The 21,511-nt window shown below is 38.8% G+C and overlaps 1 protein-coding gene across 2 annotated transcripts in view; it reads left to right on the plus strand.

The window, feature by feature from the left end:
• The window catches only part of spas (spastin), a 306,239-nt gene that overhangs the window by 58,443 nt on the left and 226,285 nt on the right, over nucleotides 1-21,511 (plus strand). For both annotated transcript variants that reach the window (XM_067140818.2, XM_067140819.2), the window contains exon 2: nucleotides 17,467-17,637. In XM_067140818.2, the coding sequence (XP_066996919.2) occupies nucleotides 17,467-17,637 (171 nt within the window). The remainder of the gene's footprint in view (nucleotides 1-17,466; nucleotides 17,638-21,511) is intronic.

Here is a 21,511-nt window from a genome sequence, read left to right on the forward strand (position 1 = left end):
ATGCTTAATGAATTGGTTACCCAGTGGAAACCAAGGCTGGAAATGTTTAGATTGCGACTAAACCTTGCAAAAATAGAATATCTGGAGTGCGTAACCCAGACAAATGGGACAATGTTATTCGATGACACTCCATTACCGAATACATCTGAGTTCTGTAATCTTGGCTCCTGGGTGACAGCAGACGGTGACACACTTGTAGATGCTCGAGCACAAGTTAACGCTGCCTGGTTGAAGTGGTGCCAGGTCATGGACAGTGTCCTTTGCGACTGTTAGATCCTCCTGTGTCTCAGATTGAAGATGTACCACGCAGTTGTTCGCCCAGTGATACTGTATGGGGTGGAATGTTTGCCGGCAACAAAGAGACATGACTACAAGATACGAATCTCGTGATTTCCATATTGACAGCTAAGTTCACTAATATAACAATTTATTACTTTTCTCCTGTTCAATACATCAAGTGTGCTACAATTAAAATTTACTTCTATACATGTTTCAAACCTTTTGGGCCATCCTCAATAGAAATTAATTATACATAATAACGAATAAAAACACTTAAAAATTAAGGAATGGATATGTGGTCTACATCTTATGTATGGTCTTAGTCTTAACTTAATTCATGATCTTAAAAGGTTACAATTGTTAAAATTCTTTGTTTGTACTAGTGATCCACTTGTCTTGAGTAATATTTCCTGATGTTTTGAATGATAGAATATTGGCTAATGGGAAAGGCAATCTTTAATGAATGAAGTTAGCTGCCAGTAGGGAGCTTAAGATGGCAGCAAATATTGTAGTGTTAATATTTCCTGTAAATGAAAAGGGGGCAAATTAATTTACTGGAAAAGAAATTATAGAAGTGTTGACTCAGTGTTGTTAAATAATGGATAACAACTGACCTCCCGTTTCCCAGTAGAATGGCCGTGCTCTTATGTGTGGTCTAGTGTGAACTGAGATGCTTGTTTGTTGCAGAGGACTGAAGCTCTTGAGGGTAAGAGAGGGGTAAGAGTGGAAAAGTTTGGGGTGTAGGTCAAGGGACTGAAAGTGGGGAAGGCGGAGCCTTTGTTCGTTAGAGGCACGACGATACGTTGTTGGATGTGTGTTTAAATAGAAATGAAATAGAAATTTCATACAGGAAATTAACTCTTCATTAATCTCATTCAAAATGTGTTCTGGATTAATATATTGGTTTATGACTATGTACGAGGGTAATCCCAAAAATAATGTCTCCTATTTTTTTTATAAATACAGAAATCTGTTTGTGTGGCTGTTTATCACAATATTGTGAAGAGCATTTCCCGTGCTCGCATATAAACATGCGCACGCCGCACTGAGGCACTCAGTCTTGGCTTGGCAGCCGTTGAGAGTGGAGCTCCTGTTGAATGTTACTGCCAAGTGTGAAGTGCTCGCAGTTATTCGGTTTTTGAATGCAAAAGGTACTGAACTGATTGAAATCCATCGCCAATTGACGGAAGTGTATGGTGAGTCGTGCATGGATGTCACAAATGTTCTTAAGTGGTGTACAGAGTTTGCAGCCGGTAGGACTGAAATTCACGACGAAGAAAGCAGTGGAAGACCGTCAAGACAGTCGTAAAGGCTGAGCAAATCGTGCGTGAAGATCAGCGGATCACCCTGGATGATCTCTGCACTTTGGTTCCTGAGGTTTCCCAAAGTGCTGCTCACAGAATTTTAACGGAAGGTGTGCGCAAGATGGGTGCCATGCATGCTGACTGAAGACCACATCCGGCAACGAGTTGATTCTTCCCACGCATTTCTTCAACGCTTTGCAGCCGAGCAGGACAACTTTTTTGACTCAATTGTTCATTCCACTTTACACCTGACACCAAGCAGCAATCACGCCAGTGGTGGCATCCCTCTTCGCCAAAGCTGCGGATATTCAAGCAAACACAGTCTGCCGGTAAAGTCATGACAACTGTGTTTTTGGATCGAAAAGGAGTATTGTTGGTCAACTTTATGCCCGCTGGGACCACAATTAATGCTGACAGGTACTGTGAGACCCTGAAGAAACTCAGGCGGGCAATTCAAAACTGGAGAAGAGGAATGTTGAGCAAGGGCGTAAATATTCTCCATGACAACGCTCGCCCGCACGTCGCCCGGCAAACCGTTGCTCTCCTGCAACACTTTCAGTGGAACATCATCACCCACCCACCCCATAGTCCTAACTTGGCGCCCAGTGACTATCACTTGTTCCCTAAGTTGAATGAACGTTTGGCTAGAAAGCGATTCAGCACCAACGACGAGGTGAAAGACGAGGTTCACAACTTCCTGAACAGCTTGGCAGCGAGCTGGTATGACATGTGCATACAAAAACTGTCATAGCGTCTACAAAAATGCATTGACCGAAATGGTGATTATGTAGAAAAATAGCAGAATGTTCAAGCTGTACAATGATGTAAACTATTGTAGAAATAAACAGGTCTATGTATTTATAAAAAAAATAGACCTTATTTTTGGGGATTACCTTCATATGTTTTCGAATAGGTTAAGCAGTTGCCCTTTCTATGCAAAACAAATGATCCCTAAATCTTGATTAACATACCTAATGGTTCAAGTCTTTCACGTGTATGCTCATAGTTGAAAAAAACTGCTGTATTTGATGGCTCGTGAAAGACATCCACATTCGAAAATGAGTTATTACAATTGGAATTTTTGCTTTTGGATGGAGATTTAATTGGCACAAACTTTTCTCTGATGAAAGGTGGTTTTTCATTTGAAAGGAAATGTGAACGGGTTTACCATAAACATTCTTCTTCAAGAAGACTTGTACAATTGCTTGAAACTGCTTGCCCTGACCAGAAATTTGATTTTTTCGATTTGTATATTGTACATCTAGATTTCAGAGAATACTGTAATCGGTTGAATATTTTGTAATAAAAAAAATATAAACCGATGAGCAACACCATGGTGTCTACAGGTCATGAAAGTCATCATGTTGAGTTTTGGTCATGAAAGTCCTAAAAAAGTCATGAAATTTGTTTTCAGGTCATGAAAATAGCAAACAGATAACTTCAGATATGTGAAGTTTACTAATCTCTACAGTGAATAAACCATCAGTGCCATGCTGCTTTTCATAAACACATTTATTTCTATCATCATCATCATCATCATCATCATTTCTCCTCATCCAGCTGGTTTGGTTCTTTTATGGTACTTCTCTAACTTCCTCTCTCCTTCTGCTATTTCTTTCCATTAGGTATCAGTCCCATGTGGATTTCATCAATGTCTTCTTTTTTCCTCATTTTTATCCCTTCATCTCGTGATTCCACCTTTAACATTGTTATATCGTTATCTGTGTCTACATACTGTACCGCAAAATATACATTTCATGTTTCTGTATTGACAACTAAAATAAAAATCTTTAAATTGTTATAGTGATTTAACTCTATTCAGGTAAACACTCTGAAAAACTTTAATTTTATCTGTTCAACCCCATTTAAGAGAATATTTTGTAAATTGTTCACTATTTGCATTCTTATGCATTTGTTAGTCTTGCCTGCAGTTTACCTGAATGATGTTACTAAAATCAGTTGAACCCCTTGTGGGTGAGGGACGCGGACGAAGAATATACCCACGGTATCCCCTGCCTTTCGTAAGAGGCATCTAAAAGGGGCGACCAAGGGAAGATTGTACTAGAACCATGAAACTACTTGTGATTAGTACCATCACGCGGGGAACACCATGGGTCGCCTTTACTTGCGAGACGTACCACTATGTTAGGTACACAATAGGTTTGTGATTAGTAGCAGCAGAGAGCAGTTCATTGTGGGTTTCCAGTACTTGTGATTAGTACCACTATATGCGGAACATCACGGGCTTACGTTGCCTGGGATTGTACCATTATGTGAGAAACACCCCGGGTCTGAGCATTTACTGTGATTAGTACCACTATATGAGCGACACTGTTGGTCTGCGTTGCTTGTGATTTGTACCCACTACGTGAGGAACACCACGGGATATTACGAGTCACTGTGATTAGTACACCTATGTGAGGTGCACCATGGGTTTGCGTTGTCTACAAGTGGTGCCATTATGTGAGAAACACCCTAGGTCTGCGTTACCTTTACGACTTACAATACTTGTGAGTAGTACTGTAATGTTTGGAACACCGTGAGTTTACACTACCTTTGATTAGTACCGCAACTTGAGAAATACCATGGTTCTACTTTACTAGCGATAAGTGCCATTATGAGGGACCATTGGCCTGGATATTGAACCTCTTTAGACAACAAGCATCATCGATTCAGGATTGTGCTTTGGAAGCAGTCCCTTGGTCAGTAATACAGTTTCTGGGAAGGTGAGGCATTGTAGGTCAGATCCACTGATTGTTTTAAATTAATATTCATCCATTCATTGTTCATCATCCTGTTTCGAATTCTGGTCAGTGGATGAATTTTGTACTTAAAAATTGTAATTGCATTTCGTCTCATTTCGTACCATTAGGGGCCGATGACCTAACTGTTAGGCCCCTTTAACACGTTGACGACAGCGCATTTTTTTCAGAGTTTATTCATTAGGAACGAAGTGAAAAATCAGAGATACTTGAACTCTAATGGATACATTACATACTATTACATATCTTAAGTACGGCCTATAGGCTTTAGTGTGCACTGTGTGCTGAGACCGCCCGGCGGGTCTCATTGTCCACAAGTAACGCACGGGGTTCGCGTGCACTCTGTGACCTGCCGGCCACCTCATTGAAATTGGCGGTCTTTATGCAGCATTGTTTGTTTTGATCAAACGTAATGTTGTGAAGCAACATTTTAAGTGTGTATGCAGTTCTGCTGATATAATTCTTACAATGACTTGGTAAGCGAGCTGAATTTCTTACTTTCTTACGTTTCAAATGAATCAAAGCTATGTATTAGTTATATTTTGAGACATGTCGTACAATATATCACTGTACAGAAAAACAATATATATACAAATCTCCACCCTATCAATACAAATTTATTTTACATTAAGCAAGTAAATATAGTCAAATAGTCAAGACTAGTTTCGACCCCTAGGGGGTCATCCTCAGTTGACATGCAATAAAAATTGTATTGTTCATAAAAACATCACATATAGTGGTAAAAGTTTGGACTAATTTAGACTGATCATTAATGTTGATATGTCTAATGCAACATTAATGATCAGTCTAAATTAGTCCAAACTTTTACCACTATATGTGATGTTTTTATGAACAATACAATTTTTATTGCATGTCAACTGAGGATGACCCCCTAGGGGTCGAAACTAGTCTTGACTATTTGACTATATTTACTTGCTTAATGTAAAATAAATTTGTATTGATAGGGTGGAGATTTGTATATATATTGTTTTTCTGTAAAGTAATATCCATCAATACGGAAATGAAACTTATAAATAACAATATATCACTGCTCGGTGTGTATAGTGAACAATATTGTTTTTTCCAGAATTAATGGCATGGATGTTGAAAATATTTCTAAATTCTTCCAAGAGATTATTTCGGAGGACGATAAGGAAAAGAAAATTGAAGTTAACTCTTGCGAATCAAGCACATGCATTTCAGATCCCCTTCCGTCAGCTTCTCATGAGACTCCAAACCGACTGTGGGAAACCCGTTCATCAGCCGCAGTTCTTTCCGTAAGCTATAATGATGCAGAAGACGCAAATTACAGTGGTCAATCGTGTGGCTTCAGCTGAAAGTACTTCAGATGATTCATACGTCGAAGACTTGGAGGAAGAAGATCGGCCTCGTCCACGAAAAATACAAAAGTGGGACATCCTTCAGCGTCATGTTAATGGACAACCATCTGGGGATCAGTTGCGACAGTGAACACAACACACAGGGCAGATATCTGCAAATGTACAACCAGGCCTTCAAACACCAGTGATTCAGGTAGGACAGAAAACAAATCTTTCATGGTTTGATGTCACTGGACAACATCTTAAACAGTTCCAATGTCCACCAACAGAGAAAATTCAGAATTTATGTAACAGGAATACACCAATAGAGATACTCAAAGGTCTAATTAGTAATGACATTATTAACTTGATACTGGTGGAAACAAACCGAAATGGAAAAAACACAAAACAAAATAAATTGACAGATGTAACTGAACCCGAGTTGTGGAGCTTCCTTGCACTCATTATTAATATGGAGCTAGTAAGATACCGTAAAATATCAGACTAGTGGTCAAAGCATTTTTTTATACTGCAGCCCTTTTGTACCGTTAGTAATGACACGTGACTGGTATAAGGATATTTTGAGACTTCTTCATTTTGCAGATAATGCCACTCTAGATAAGTCAGACAAGCTCAGTAAAATTAGACCTTTACTTGACCTTCTTGTGCGTAATTTCAAAACTTTCAGAGTTCCTGGGGAAGCTGTAATAATTGATGAAACAATGGTGCCTTTTCAAGGTGTTTTGTCCTTTAGACAATACATCCGTGGTAAAGCTTCAAAATATGGTGTTAAATTGTTCAAGTTGTGCGATTTGAAAGGATACACTTACAAGGTAATTGTTTATCAGGGAAAGGTGACCCATGTTCCTTCTACATCTGATGACCGAGTCAGTAATATTGTTGTTAAAAAGTTAATGCAGGATTATATTGGTCAAGGTCGTACTTTGGTAACAGACAACTTTTATAATAATTTGTCGATTGCCCAGTATTTGATAGAAAATGACACACACTTAGTAGGAACTCAAAGAAAAAATGTGAAAGGTATTCCCAAAAATGTACTGCTATGTCCATCAATGAAGAAGGGAGAGATAGTTGGCAAAGAAAGTAATTCTGGAATTATTGTAACAAACTGTAAAGATAAACATAATGTGAGATTCAACTCTACGACACATAAATTAGATCCGATTGTTAGAGGAAAAGAGAATAGGAAAGGCAAAAACCTAGTGAAACCTGAAGCAGTTGTATACTACAACCCAAAGAAGCAAGGTATTGATTTATCTGACCAACTGAGCAGCTGTTTCACTGTACTGAGAAGAACAATTAGGTGTTATCATAAAGTTGCACTGGAACTTTTGCTTGGAACGGCTATTATGAATGCGCTCATTTTACATAATGAAGTAATGGGGAAAAAATTGCAAATTGAAAAATTTGGAGAGGGGATGGTCGCTGGAATTTTGGGGAACAGTGTGAGAAAAGCAGCTACTCTCTCCATTTCTCCCAAACGCCGTCATATTTTGAAGGAAACAGAAGAAAAAGATGGCCAAAATAGAAAAGTACTTAAACGTTGCGTCAGTTATTACGCAGAACTAGTGAGCATCCATGACAGAACTTAAGCTCAGAAGCACTGGAAGAAAGTGTCCACGTACTGTGAGGACTGTCCCAAGAAGCCGTCGTTGTGCCTGCTTTGTTTTCATAAGCAACACTGAAGTCGTACCTCACATTGTTACATTCATTCCCTTTTTTTACCATCAGTGTATTAGTTTAACAAAATATTAACCAATCCATGTATGCAATATAATTTTCTTTATATTAATATTATTATTAATAATAATAATAACAATGCTGTTAATATTCAACTCCAATACAACTGATAGTTATGATTTTCTGAACAGTGTTAACCTGAATGTCTCTATTCTTATATTTGTGCATATTTTCTTCATAGAAAATTATTTAAGTAATGGAACAAGCATATTGAATAATTATTTAATTATCCTAGCTCCTATGTACTCCCTGCATGTCCCACTGTATACGAAGCTAGTTTGCCTTATGTAGAGATGAACCAGAAAGGACGAAAGCATAATCTGTGAACGGCACGCAATACGGCTCCAGTGTGTATATATATATATATATATATAATGTGTCAAGAGACTGCCTGCGGGTCTCACCGTCCAGAAGTAGAGAGTTGGTGTGACCCACCGGTGGGTCTCATAGTCGCCAACATGTTAAACAACAAACATTGTCGTCATCATCAAAATCAGTTGAAAAAGGTCATATGGTGTTGGTGGTTTGTTCCTGCCTGTTGCTCTGATAACTCAGTTCCATAGATGCAAACACAGGAAAATCAGGATTATCATCTCTGGCTACACCATGGGTGCTGAGGAGCCCTATCCTATATATGAACCTATACACAAACACTGAATAGCAGACATATGAGCACTGAAAATTATTTAACGTCCGAGTGGAAGGCTAACTTTTTGGCTTGAGTCTAGCTTGACAAAATAATGCATATGGTTAAGGTAATAGTTGTAACTTGTTCCTGAATTATAGAATAACTGTAAATCATCTTACCATTTACTCTATTGTAAAAAACCAAAAGAAAAAAAAACCCTCTCGTTGCAGCCTGTCTTGATAAAATAATTTAAGATGCCATACAATATTTCTAATCGTATTCCACTATTTCGGTTAGGCATGGTATTTGCAGAGATAGGTGGTGACAATGAATGAAAGGATACATGCCGGAGACGTGAAAATTCTCAAAAATGTTTTACTGAACCTTTACTCAGATTACACTGGATGAAATTGGTCAAGAATATTAGAAAGCAACAGAATCTGGACTAAAATATATTTTGTTGGATGACAAATAGTGGAGAGATAAGAGTAAAATGGTAAGGAACTCTCTACTTGCCCTGATCTCACTGCATCTGGATGAGAGGCAATAATGTTAACCTCTTAACTGGGCATGACGTATATATTCGTACGCCGAATGTTACAGGACAATGGGCATGACGAATATATACGTAATCGTCTTTTACCGCGAATATCTCCTGGGTATGATGAGTTACTTTGCCGCCTTGTGTATTATTGTCTAAATTGATGTTTTCTTCGCACGATTGCAGCAAATACCACATGTCACACTCTTTGAAGCGTATTTGTTTTTATTTTACATCTGTGCGGTGTTACTTGTCCGCAGTAGGCCAAATATGGCAGCATCTAGTTCAAAGCGTAAGTTCGAAAAGCTCGAAGAAGACGAGATTATTCAATACTTAGAGGATGATTGTGACGATTTTCCTTCTCAGAAATCTGAAGATGAGTGGTTCGATGCAGAGGAAGGTGAGTCTGATAGTGAAAGTTGTTCCAAGAATGAGAATGATGAACAAGATGAACAACATGACGAATCGGATGAAGGCGAAGTGGAGTTCTGGTGAGGTAAATGACGTAACTGACCGTGAAGTTAATGTAAAATCTTTCACGATGTCACTAGCATGATGTGTAAGTCATAAATATTCCTTTATTTTATTTGTTTCAATTGTAGGTGATAACATATGAACAAAATACACAAATTTCAACCAGGTAAATGAACTTGCAGTTAACGTAAATGGTTCAGAATGTCACATTCATGATATGATATTTATAAATACCCCTTGCTTTTATTTGTTTCAATTTTTGGCTGTGAAATATGGGCCAAACTATCAAATTCCAACCAGGTAAATGACCTTGTAGTTAATGTAAAAAGTTCTCTAACATTAAAATTAATTAATTAAAACTCCTTTAATTTACTTTTTGTATCACAGATGAATGATATTAATGATATTACTAACTTTCCCGTCTATACTGCCGTGTAACAACAATCTGCTTTAAAAATGCACAGGGCAGGTTACACCATGCACATCAATAATACCCAGTTAAGTGGTTAATAATGATGATGATGATGATGTGTGCCTCCGTGGCTCAGGCGGCAGCGCACCGGCCTCTCACTGCTGAGTTCCGTGGTTCAAATCCCGGTCACTCCATGTGAGAGTTGTGCTGGACAAAGTGGAGGCGGGACAGGTTTTTCTCCGGGTACTTCAGTTTTTCCTGTCATATTTCATTCCACCAACACACTCCAATATAATTTCATTTCATCTGTCATTCATTAATCATTGACCCAGAGGTGTGCGACAGGCTTCGGAAGCCGGCACAATTCCTATCCTCGCCGGTAGATGGGGGCTTCATTCATTCCATTCCTGACCCGGTCGAATGACTGGAAACAGGCTGTGGATTTTCATCATCATGATGATTTGTGATGTATTTGAGTGGCTTTTTGATGAATGTGTAATTTATGTACCATTTTCTCTTCTAACAGAGGAACAAAAATTCAAGAAAAGTTTATATATATGTATATTAATTTTTAAGGTGTTCATTCAATATGCACTGCGCTTTGTTAAGAGTTCGCTGGCATTCATCCTTTTTTACTTCGGTTCCTAAGATTCCAGTTTTGTTTTCACAGTTTCCTTCTGCACTGCACTAAGGTGTAAAGTTATCTGTTTGACTCTGTTCCTTACCTCTACATAATGGTCTTTTTTTACAAGGATTCTTACTTGAACTATTTTTTAATACCTTAAAATTTTCTTTTTATTATTTTGGTAGGTCCTATCGCTTGAAAGGGAGAGGCAGTTTTCAGTATCAGTTTCATTTAAGTTTTTGAGCAAAATGCATGCAACTTTAAGCACATTGCACTGCAGTTTATTTACTCTCTTACCCTATAGCATATCAATATACAGCACAGTACAAACTTTCTGCATAACCTTTTACTTTCCTCTAAAAGATCAATAATTGAAACTTTTCATTAACTTCATTTTAACAATGTCCGAATCGTTGGCTGAACAGTCAGCGTACTGGCCTTCGGTTCAGAGGCTGCCGGGTTCGATTCCCTGGCCGGATCGGGGATTTTAACCGTAATTGGTTAATTCCAAGGGCACGGGGGCTGGGTGTATGTGTTGTCTTCATCATCATTTCATCCTCATCATGACGCGCAGGTCGCCTACGGTCGTCAGATAGAAAGACCTGCACCTGGCGAGCCGAACCCGTCCTGGGATATCCCGGCACTAAAAGTCATACGACATTTCATTTTAACAATATCATTTTCCAAATTGTCTGCTGCTTTTAAATGGTCTTTCAGTTTTAAAGTGGAATTGATCTGAGTTCTACTACATTCATTTCTCTTTTTTTGCTAATTGCCTTTCCAATAACCGACTTTGACTATCGAGGATCATTTTTATGCAATCTTTAAGAGATAACGTGGTTCTCACATTCTTCGACATCTCTACCAACACGCACATTACAAGAAATGAACTTGTGTGTATATGGATAAGAAATTCTACCTGTCAATACTGTTTATTGTAAACGTCGACTTACATCAGTACCGGTTTCGACTCTATTTGGTCATCAGCTGACAAATCATAATATTTCATCTGTTAGGCATTGGTTTTTGTTACTTATCTAAAAAGATGTCATCCAATAGCACATCCAGATGTGTAATGGGGATATGAGTTGGATGTTATCGTCATTTCGTTCATGATTCCGTGAGATTAAATAACTCATAAATAACGAAGAAATGAACTGTCATACACACACCCTCTTGCCCCTGGTTATAAAACTGTACTGTACAAAGATCGGTGAGCTTTCTTCCTAATTGGGAATTGGAATTCCAGAGTTCATTAGGTATGCCCTGCTTGGTCGATTACTCATGCAGATACAGAATATAGACCTTGACTTTCATAACAAAACTGTGATAGAACGTGTCCCTTATCTCTTCAAGAATTGTTAAAAACTTGCCAGTCACAATTCTTTCTCATGCATTTTATACTCTAAATTTCACTGAGAAGTGATCTTCGAGAGAGATTAAAGAAAATGCCTGGTCGGTGGTCGGGGAAATGGGTGATCTTTAAATAGAGGTATAAAGTACATTATCCTTATAGGATTTTTAACTACCGGGCGAGCTGGCCGTACGGATAGGAGTGTGCAGCTATGAGCTCGCATCCAGAAGATAGTGGGTTCGAACCCCACTGTCGGCAGCCCTGAAGATGGTTTTCTGTGGTTTCCTATTTTCACACCAGGTAAATGCTGGGGCTGTACCTTAATTAAGGCCACGGCCGCTTCCTTCCCATTCCTAAGCCTTTCCTGTCCCATCGTCGCCATAAGACCTATCTGTGTCAGTGCGACGTAAACCAACTAGCAAAAAAAAAGATTTTAACTCTTTTCCTTTAAAAATCAGTTTTCAGTCTCTTAACTGGAGTGGTCTTTCAGATAGGTCACACAATATTAAAAAAAAAAACTTTGTATGATTCAGATCTGGAAACACATTGTGACTACTTTGCCAAGAGTATTTAATAAATATAATTGATGACCACGGAAAGAATGTCTGGGCGTTTGTATTTTTGTAAAAGGAATACCTTGAACATCGCAGACATACACCCTTTAGAAAATAAACAAACTACCTACACTAGAAATGCATGAAATCTGAAATTCAAATTCATGTAAAGAATAGGGCCAACATTACTGTGTTATTCAGTGTTCTTCACTATCCTCATTGTTGGTGGTCTTCCACAAAATGGTAGTAATGTAGAAGGGGCAATGGGTGTCTGGAATGTACTGTTGCACTTTATGCATGTTGATCTTCTTTTCATTGACTGGCAATTCATCTGGGTAAAGTTAAGTTGTGTCCTCATCCTGAGGTGGTGCAGCCCTTTTTAGGCACATCCCCAACGGATGTGAACTGCATGTACCATTTTAGCCACATACCAGCCCTCCTACCATTTTTAAATTTCTGGCAGTACCACCTCGGCCCCCCGAGGATGGCAGCTAATGGTGCTAACCATTATGCTATGGAGACACACTTCATCAGGGTAGGCTCTGATAAAGTTCAGATGTTCTGGTATTGAGACTGCTTTCTGCAGCCAATAGGACCAGACTAAAAATCCATCAGTCCATTCGGAGGCTCAAACAGCACCTAGGTTCTTTGTCGTAGACATACATCTTATTGGACATGCTGTCAGAAGAATCTCTCTTCTGCCCCGGTTTCTGCTGTTCCAATGATACGCAAATTTTATTGCAGTACATTGGCCACCAAAATGCAGTGTCGACCATATCATCCGAAGAGTCTGCGCTAACCTCAAATTGCTGCTTTCTTGCCGACAGAACCAACTCCCGGTATTCCTTGGGCATGTATACTCGGTCCGCTTCACAAACTTCCCCCCAATCAAAGTGAAATCCCTATCACAAGGGATGTAAGAATTCCCTCGCTCTGGATAGTAGTGGTAGATCTTGTCAGAGCATTTCTGAGGAGTTAGTACCAGCAGGAGCTGAACAGTTGTGTGATTCTTGTTGTGCCCAGTGTACCCATCACTGAAAAGTTGTAGCACTGTCACATTTTTTGGCATGTCATTGATGATTGATGGAAGTATTAAACAAACATCATTCGCCCCTATGTATGCTACTCCTTCAAGCTACAAGAATATCTTTGAGCCATTGGTATTCAGTTCATGGATGCAGAAGGCAAAGACTCAACTGCTGCAAGTAGAATATGTCTGCTTAATCGAAGCACAGTGCCTTGACGGCAGAGTTTTCCTTGCAGAGATCTTCAGTCTGTTTTATGTTCTTGTAGAGCTTGTTTGCTCGGCTTTCATGAATCAAAAGTTCTGTAGAAGCGATGCTCTTGGTAATGTTGTGGAGTGATTAGCTGCAAAATTTTACACTCTGTTCCTCACACACCACGTAAGTGTCAAATTGAGAATGACCGAAACTCAATCCATAGTTATCCTGGAAATAGCTGTGATAATGTTCAAACTTGCAGATATCAAAAAACTTGGTTGTGTACATCTGGTGCATGAGCTTAACATTTAGTCGACCATCCAAGTAAGTCTCTTCCCGTGACAAATAATGGGATTGGTAGATTGGGAATGATGTACTCATCCAGCCTCTTTATTTCATAAGTGGGGATCTGGAAGTATATCTGTGGTAGTCCTTCGGAGTCCTTTGCTGTTGAAAAAGGTCTCTTAGATGGCTGGCGGAGACATTTTTCATATATAGAATGGAGGTTAAGAAAGGCCTTTTGTCAGAGAGCTATCCTTTCGCTACAACAAAGGATGAAGTATGGACAGGAAACCATGCAAAGTTTGGCATCCACTTTACATGCTCTCCCTCTCTTGATTTGATACACTTCAATAAGCAACTGCAGGTATGTGTCCTGTAGGTCCTTACCTTCTCCATGTCATTCAGTTTACCCAATATAATTCGTTGCCTTTGGTTGTGGTACCATACACAACCATTAACCCGACTCAAGGAAGATAGGGCCACTTTCGCTATTCTCCACATGAGTAACTCCTGCCTGGCGCATCCACGTTGCGGGGGTGGGCATCCTCTACTCCAGTAGGCCGGTGTAAGAGGATGGCTAAGTTCAAGTGGGGACCCAGTCCCACGGGGTATAACGTGGAACCCATGCCCAGGGTTACGGGTGAAGACCTTAACGGCGGATCCAGCAGAGAAGGAGACCTTCGGAATGGTGGAAAAGGCGGATGAGGCAACCCATCCTCACTGGGGTTAATTGGTTGAGGACGTAAGATGGGTAGACGGGACTCCTTAGTCGCGGTGAAGACAACCTATGTAGGAGTAGGATGCTCCAAAATCAATGTCCCCAGCCAGTGGATAGGGTTGAGCGTGGAGTTAACGGCCTCACCTTGTAAAAAAAAGCATTGTTCAGAAGACTTCTACGAGAAAACCGGACGGAAATCAAAGACGACAAAAGCTTAGGAAAAGGACACGAGTAAGGAAAGCGGATATAAACATGGCGACATGGAATGTATGAACAATGTTGAAATCGGGAAAAATGCAAGAAATTGTAAATGAAACAAAATGATTTGGATACGACTTAGTAGCGATTCAGGAAATAAGATGGAAAGGGCAAGGATGTATTGAAAATCAAGATTATAACCTCTATTACAGTGGGCCGGAAGAAAGAACAGGACAGTTCTGTACAGGATTTATAGTACATGGAAATTGAGGAAGAATGTAATAGGATTTGAACCGATCTCAGATAGAATATGTAAGCTTCGGATTAAGGGGAAGTTTAGGAACATAACTGTTATATCAGCACATGCACCAATTGAAGATGCAGATGAGGAAAGGAAGGAACAATTTTATGATGAGTTAGTACAAACCGTTGAAGAGGGACCAAGAGGCGCGCGGCTGTGAGCTTGCATCCGGGAGATAGTAGGTTCGAATCCCACTATCGGCAGCCCTGAAAATGGTTTTCCGTGGTTTCCCATTTTCACACCAGGCAAATGCTGGGGCTGTACCTTAATTAAGGCCACGGACGCTTCCTTCCAACTCCTAGGCCTTTCCTATCCCATCGCTGACTCCATATGCTGAAGAAAGATTGGATGAAGTACAGTGTGGCTTTAGGCAAAATAGGAGCACAGTAGATCAAATATTCGTGGTACGTCAAACGATGGAAAAATGCTATGAGCATAATATAGATCTGCATATGTTGTTTGTAGATTTTAGACAAGCATTTGACAGTATTTACAAGGATAAGCTATATGAATATATGGAGACAATAGGAATACCACAGAAACTGATTAGGATGTTCAGAATCACTTTAGGAGAAGTAAGGACAAAGGTGATGGTGGATGGAAGAATTGGAAATGAGTTTGCTCTTAATACAGGAGTCAGACAAGGTACTCTCAGCTACTTTGTGTAATCTGGCAATTAACCAAGTCCTTGAAAAAATAATGGATACCGGAAATATTGTATGTAAATCTAAACAAATTTATGCGTATGCGGATGATGTAGTGTTAATAGCCAGGAATGATAGATATTTGAAGGAAATGTTTCTTGAAATGGAGGAAGCAGGAAAACGGATGGGATTGAAGGCGAATGACAGTAAATCCAAGTATATGCATGTGACTGTTATAGAGGGCAGAAGAATTCAAGATAATCTGACAATAAATGGGCATAATTTTGAGAATGTACGAAGTTTTGAGTATTTGGGAACCATGTTGACAAACAATAATAGAATAAGTGAGGAGATACATCGTAGAATAATAGCTGGAAACAGGGCCTATTATGCAAATCTTACATTATTTAAATCTCGTCTATTGTCTAAACCTACAAAATTCAAAATATATAAGACCCTTATTAGACATGTAGTGACATATGGCTCAGAAGCTTGGAACCTTTTAGTTGATGATGCAAATAAATTAAGAATATTTGAAAGAAAGATTATTAGACTAATATACGGCCCAATTCAAGACCAGAATGGTTGGAGGATAAGGACGAATGCTGAAATACGGAACATATTAGACCAGGAGGATATAGTTAGATTTATTAAGGCACAGAGACTGCGGTGGCTTGGCCATGTGGAAAGAATGGAGGAAGATCGAATGCCAAGAAAAGTAATGAAATCCCGAGTAGATAAAAGACATTATTCGGAACAAATATTTCAGATTCCCTAGGGGAATCAACATCTATATCATAGATAAAAGACGGAGACAAGGAAGGCCCCTTAATAGATGGAGCGATGAAGTTGAAGCCGACTTGAGGGCAATGAACATCCGCCCATGGAGACCAGCCGTTCAGGATTGAAGTAGATGGCGGACTATCGTAGAAGAGGCCAAGGCTCACACAGGGCTGTAGTGCCGGATAAGTAAGTAAAGTAAGTAAGTAAGCAGGCATAATTTGTTGGTCTTCTTTGGTGACAGCCTCAAAGCAATTAATTTTACATCTGTAAAGGAAAAGTAAAACAACTCAAATAATTCAATAAAATTAAAAAACTAGATATAATCCCTATATCAATATAATAAATAGCAACAAAGTGAAGACTACTTAACATACCTGCAATCAGGACCAGATACGTTGTAGGGAACTAGCTTGCCAATGTGGTTATTGTATTCTTCCCCAGACAGCTTTGCCTTTTAAGTAATGGTTTTCTTGTATAATCCTGGATGATGGAACACCTTTCCTCTTTTTTTCCATTTTCAAGGTGTGGACTGTCTGACTCTCCAGATGATGACATTACAACAAAACACAGACTTTCTTTGTGTGAATTACATGCTAGTATGATTCTCTCTTTCTTCCCATGTGGCTTTGAGGCTACAAGAGTGTGTGTTCTGAAATCTGTCAACAAAGCGTATTGTTACCTGTGTTATTGGTAATTAGTTACTAAAGGATGCGAGTCCTGACCTTAAGCTCACTAGAAAATCAAAACAAAATTGTTGGCAATGTAATTGCCACTTTTGCATAAAGATTTTATTTATAACATCAAATCATAACGGAGTGTGTATTCCACACTTCTAACTCAACGGTACCATTTTTGTGACTCATGCCCATTACAAAATCAGTGATTCAATTGCTTCTTGAACTTTATCTTATATCCCAATCTTCTAACTTTGTAATCTTGACCCCTCTGTCATCGATTCTTTTGAACTTGTGACTAATCATTTTCCTAATTCTTCCCAACTTCCTGGTCTTTGAACATTTACATTCACATGCTTGCTGATAGACCTCACTTTCTGAAGTCTGCTTTATTTAGAGCAAAGAAAAGATACAAAATAATAGCTGCAAAATAAAATGTCGGAATACACTCAGCGTAAATCACAAAATTATCTGCTGATCATGTTTCAGTCTCTCTGCAAAGACAACTGCTGCATAACCAGATGGCATGCAGACATTGCAGTGTCATGTGGTCAGTGTGGATTGTATATATGAAATAATATGGATGGATGTACCTGAGTAATATATGTGTGTGTGTATGTATTTATGTTGCAGGACAAAAGGAACTTGCAATTGAACTCTACAAGAAAGGAATCTCAGAGCTGGAAAAGGGTATTGCAGTGGATTGTGTTGGGGGAAAAGGTGAAGTCTGGGAACGAGCCCAGCGTCTTCATGATAAGATGAAAACCAACTTAATAATGGCCAAGGATCGCCTGGATTTCTTAGGTATTTTAGTAGAATGTGCAAGCACCATTTTCTGTGATACCTTAATTCTGCTTTTGGTATGTCTCTCCCTTATATTATACTCGGTGGACTCTCACTTGGTGCCATTTGACTTTCTTTACTGGAAATTCAAATAATAAATCGTGGAAAGGAGAAAGGTGAACGATTTTCTGTGTTAAAACTGTTTTCTCCCTAATATTGGGAAATAGGATTGTGAAATTCTTGATTCCCCAGATTTTGCTATTTACATATTTGTTTCTAATTAGGAATAACATTATTTAGCATAATGGCATATCACAATTATCTAACACACCGGTACCTATTTTTGTGTTATTTCGTGGCCATAGTTTTGGTACAAATGACCCAAGTGAGGGAGCATCATCTGTTGTATTGATGTATCAATAACTATTTGAACTGTTAAGTATCTCTCTGATAGATTTTTCTCATGATGCATGTATATTTTTAACATTGAATCTCATAAAAATTACTGAAAAATCTCCATCTGAAAATTTCAGCCAAGTTAATACAAGTTGCTACATATTTGTAATTATATAGTCTGACCAACTTTCATTGTTTATTAAAGTTCCTAGTTTCATTTCCAACAAATATTTTTTAAAGTGTTAAAATGTGTTTTAGAATATGGTGAAGCAGAACATATTTTAGCAATTTGCCAGTGAGACGAGAGTTCTCAGCAATGGAATATTGTCTTCACAGGACAGAATGGAACAAAACAGATGTGAGAACCTGTACGAAGCCACTAGGGCACGCCTACTGTCTAATAGTATGATAGCATACCAGAAAGATTATAGATTAACTTTCTTTACTCATGTACTTCCTGAATGTTATTGTCTAAATTATTCAGAAATTACTACATTAAGATCAAAGATGAATGTAGATGAGGCTTTAGAAAACCTGTTATCTTACTCAATATTCATTCTTTCTTAGCTTGTAGCTTTGTCAGTCATACAGTATTTTTATTTCCCACTGTCATTTACTTAATTTTGGATTTCCTTTTTTTATCAGAGGTACCCATACTATTAAATTATAGTGCACAGGAAGTAATTATATATTTTATCTAAGGGTCTATCAAATCTGTTAAATGAGAATAGTTATTTGAAATGTATAAATATTTGAGTAGGAACGCTAACAAGAAATAGTATTATGAAGAATAACAATAATGATGTTGGTTTTGTCCCCCACTAACTACTTCTACAATGTTTTAATACGAGGAGTGTTCTTTTTTTTAAAGTAAGTACCGTTTTGATGTAGAACAGGTAATGCAATTTTTTAAACAATTCTTTTTTTACATGTAAGCCTGTACCTTAAACTACTTCTCAACGTAAGTTCCAGGCATATTTAGACACTTGTCATATCGTGAAGCCAGCTTCTGAATTCCATCCGCATAGTAATCTGCCACCTGATGTGCCAGCCACTGCCGTGGGGTCCTTTTTAGGTCATCGTCGTCGTGGTGCTGACTTTCTGAATGCTTTTTTTAGGCGCAGGAACAAGTAAGTGGTAGTCACGAGACACTAGGTCATGACGATACGGAGGATGATCAAATTGTCCCCAATCAAATGAAGCGATGAGGTCTTCGGTTTGATTATCTGTGTGAGAACGCACATTGTCATGCGGCAAAAGAATCCCCCTTGTGAGCATGACAGTCATTTGTTTTGGGTTGCGTGAGCACAACTTCCGATAATCTAAGCATCCTGACACAATTTCATACAGAACACTCCTTGAAATTTCAGCCAACTCATAACTTAATGACGAACCTTTGCATCAGATTTTTGCACCAAATCTTCGGTATTGACAGACGGTCGTCCACTACACTTCTCATCATGGACATTAGTACGGACTTCTCTAAATGCTCGAACCCACTTTTTTTTTACCATTCCTTTGCTCGTAGTGTGTTCTCCATACACTTCACTAATCTGCCGATGAATTTCGACAGCTTTCATACCTTTTCCATTTAAAAATCGAATGACAGCGCGTACTTCACACTCTGTGGGACCGTTAATTGTCAGAGGCATTTTCAATACGCACAAACAAATGTAAATATGGACGAATGTTTCCGTAATGGCGTTTGTGGCTAGCCTACAGATGTACGTACTGGGCGAGTTGGCTATACAGTTAGGGTCGCGCAGCTGTGAGCTTGCATCCGGGAGATAGTGGGTTTGAACCCCACTGTCGGCAGCCCTGAAGGTGGTTTTCCATTTTCACACCAGGAAAATGCTGGGGCTGTACCTTAATTAAGGTCACGACCGCTTCCTTCTCACTCCTAGGCCTTTCCTATCCCATTGTCGCTGTAAGACCTATCTGTGTCGGTGCGACGTTAAGCAAATTTTCACAGATGTACGTACTGAGCGCCCATGCTCTGAACAACAATCAAAGTGCTGCAGCGGCCATATTTTATAACTCTACTTACTTTAAAAACATGCTTCGTATATTTCAGTTGATAAATTAATGAATAAAATTAGCATTCATCAATAGAGCAATGGTCTACATTATTAGGAGAGTCATAGTTATGGTCAATCAAGTTTGTCTTCTGAAGATGCAAAGCAAAGTCTTTGCGAACATAAAGATTCCCTGCAGTTTGCCTGTTTTACATGGCGATATACCAAAAAGTATGGTGTCTACACAGCTTTTATTATATAATAATAGTTAATTATTATTATTTTTTATTCCACTATCTACCTTTGTACGGTTTTCAAAGACGTCAACATGAGGCTGGCATGCTTCAGCACTTTCAAATGCCACCAGACCCTGAGGTTGGTTTGAGCCTGTCGATTTGAGTTCACAAGGTCTGCGCTCTACCATGTGAGGTACTCAACTCATCACTGTTTTTATTATGGTGAAAATTTGTGTTCACTTTTCCATTACTTTGATTGCTTTCCATAGTAATTCATGTAAACAATAAAGGTCTACAAAAGGTAATGTTACTGTGACAGTGAAGGCCAAGACTGCTGGGGCAATCACCATTGCCAGGCTGGACATTGCTAAGGGACAGCTTAGAGGTAGCCGAACCACCCGTAATGTGTTACGGACGGTTTCAGGAGATACCATTCCCATACCTGCCTCCATTTACGGTTTATCCATAATATTTACGGAAAGGCAGTGTGTTTTATGGTTTTGCGGGTATACTGTCATATTTTACATACCAAGATCTTCTTTTTAAAATTCTCACTAAAACAAGCTTGCGCACCGATACATGCTGTGCAAACGGTGAATATTTGATACATTGCTGTGATTTATGTTCATCCATTAGGTACAGTCTTCAACTTTGAATACGAGATTCATCCTGAATCCTAGTCGATATAGATTTGTTTGTGTTGGAAGAAACCAACTCGTTCTTTAATGCATTGATTCGTTCATTAACCTTTATAGTCCTGTATTCACCCTGAATTACGAACCGTAGGTTGTGTTGTGGTTACGAAATAATATGTGAATTATGTTTGTTGCTTAATTTGCTTCATATTTATTGCCATGTGTTGCTAAGCTGAGGTTATGTATTTGTAAAGTAACGTGAATTGTGTTCGTTGCTTACTTCGTCTTAAGATCGTATTCTTTATTGATAATCATGAGCAAATGTATGAAAAAAACCCATTATCATCAGGTGTTTAGGGAAACATATTCTTTGGTTTTTCCGTATCTACTGAAATCTAGAAAAGCAGACAAATTTGTGCTTTGTACCATGTTCTCTTGTGATATTAACATAGCACATGGTAGCAAAAATGACCTGACTAATCATGTAAAGTGTGTTAAACATCTTGGTAATTTGAAATCTAGGTGTGAAAATCAGAAAATTAACGTTGGTTTGTTTTTTTGTGTGCCAAAGGTGGAGATAATATTTACAATGTAATTTAGGCCGGGTGTTTAC

The sequence above is a fragment of the Anabrus simplex genome, chromosome 2, assembly GCF_040414725.1.
Source record: "Anabrus simplex isolate iqAnaSimp1 chromosome 2, ASM4041472v1, whole genome shotgun sequence".
Classification (NCBI taxonomy): domain Eukaryota; kingdom Metazoa; phylum Arthropoda; class Insecta; order Orthoptera; family Tettigoniidae; genus Anabrus; species Anabrus simplex.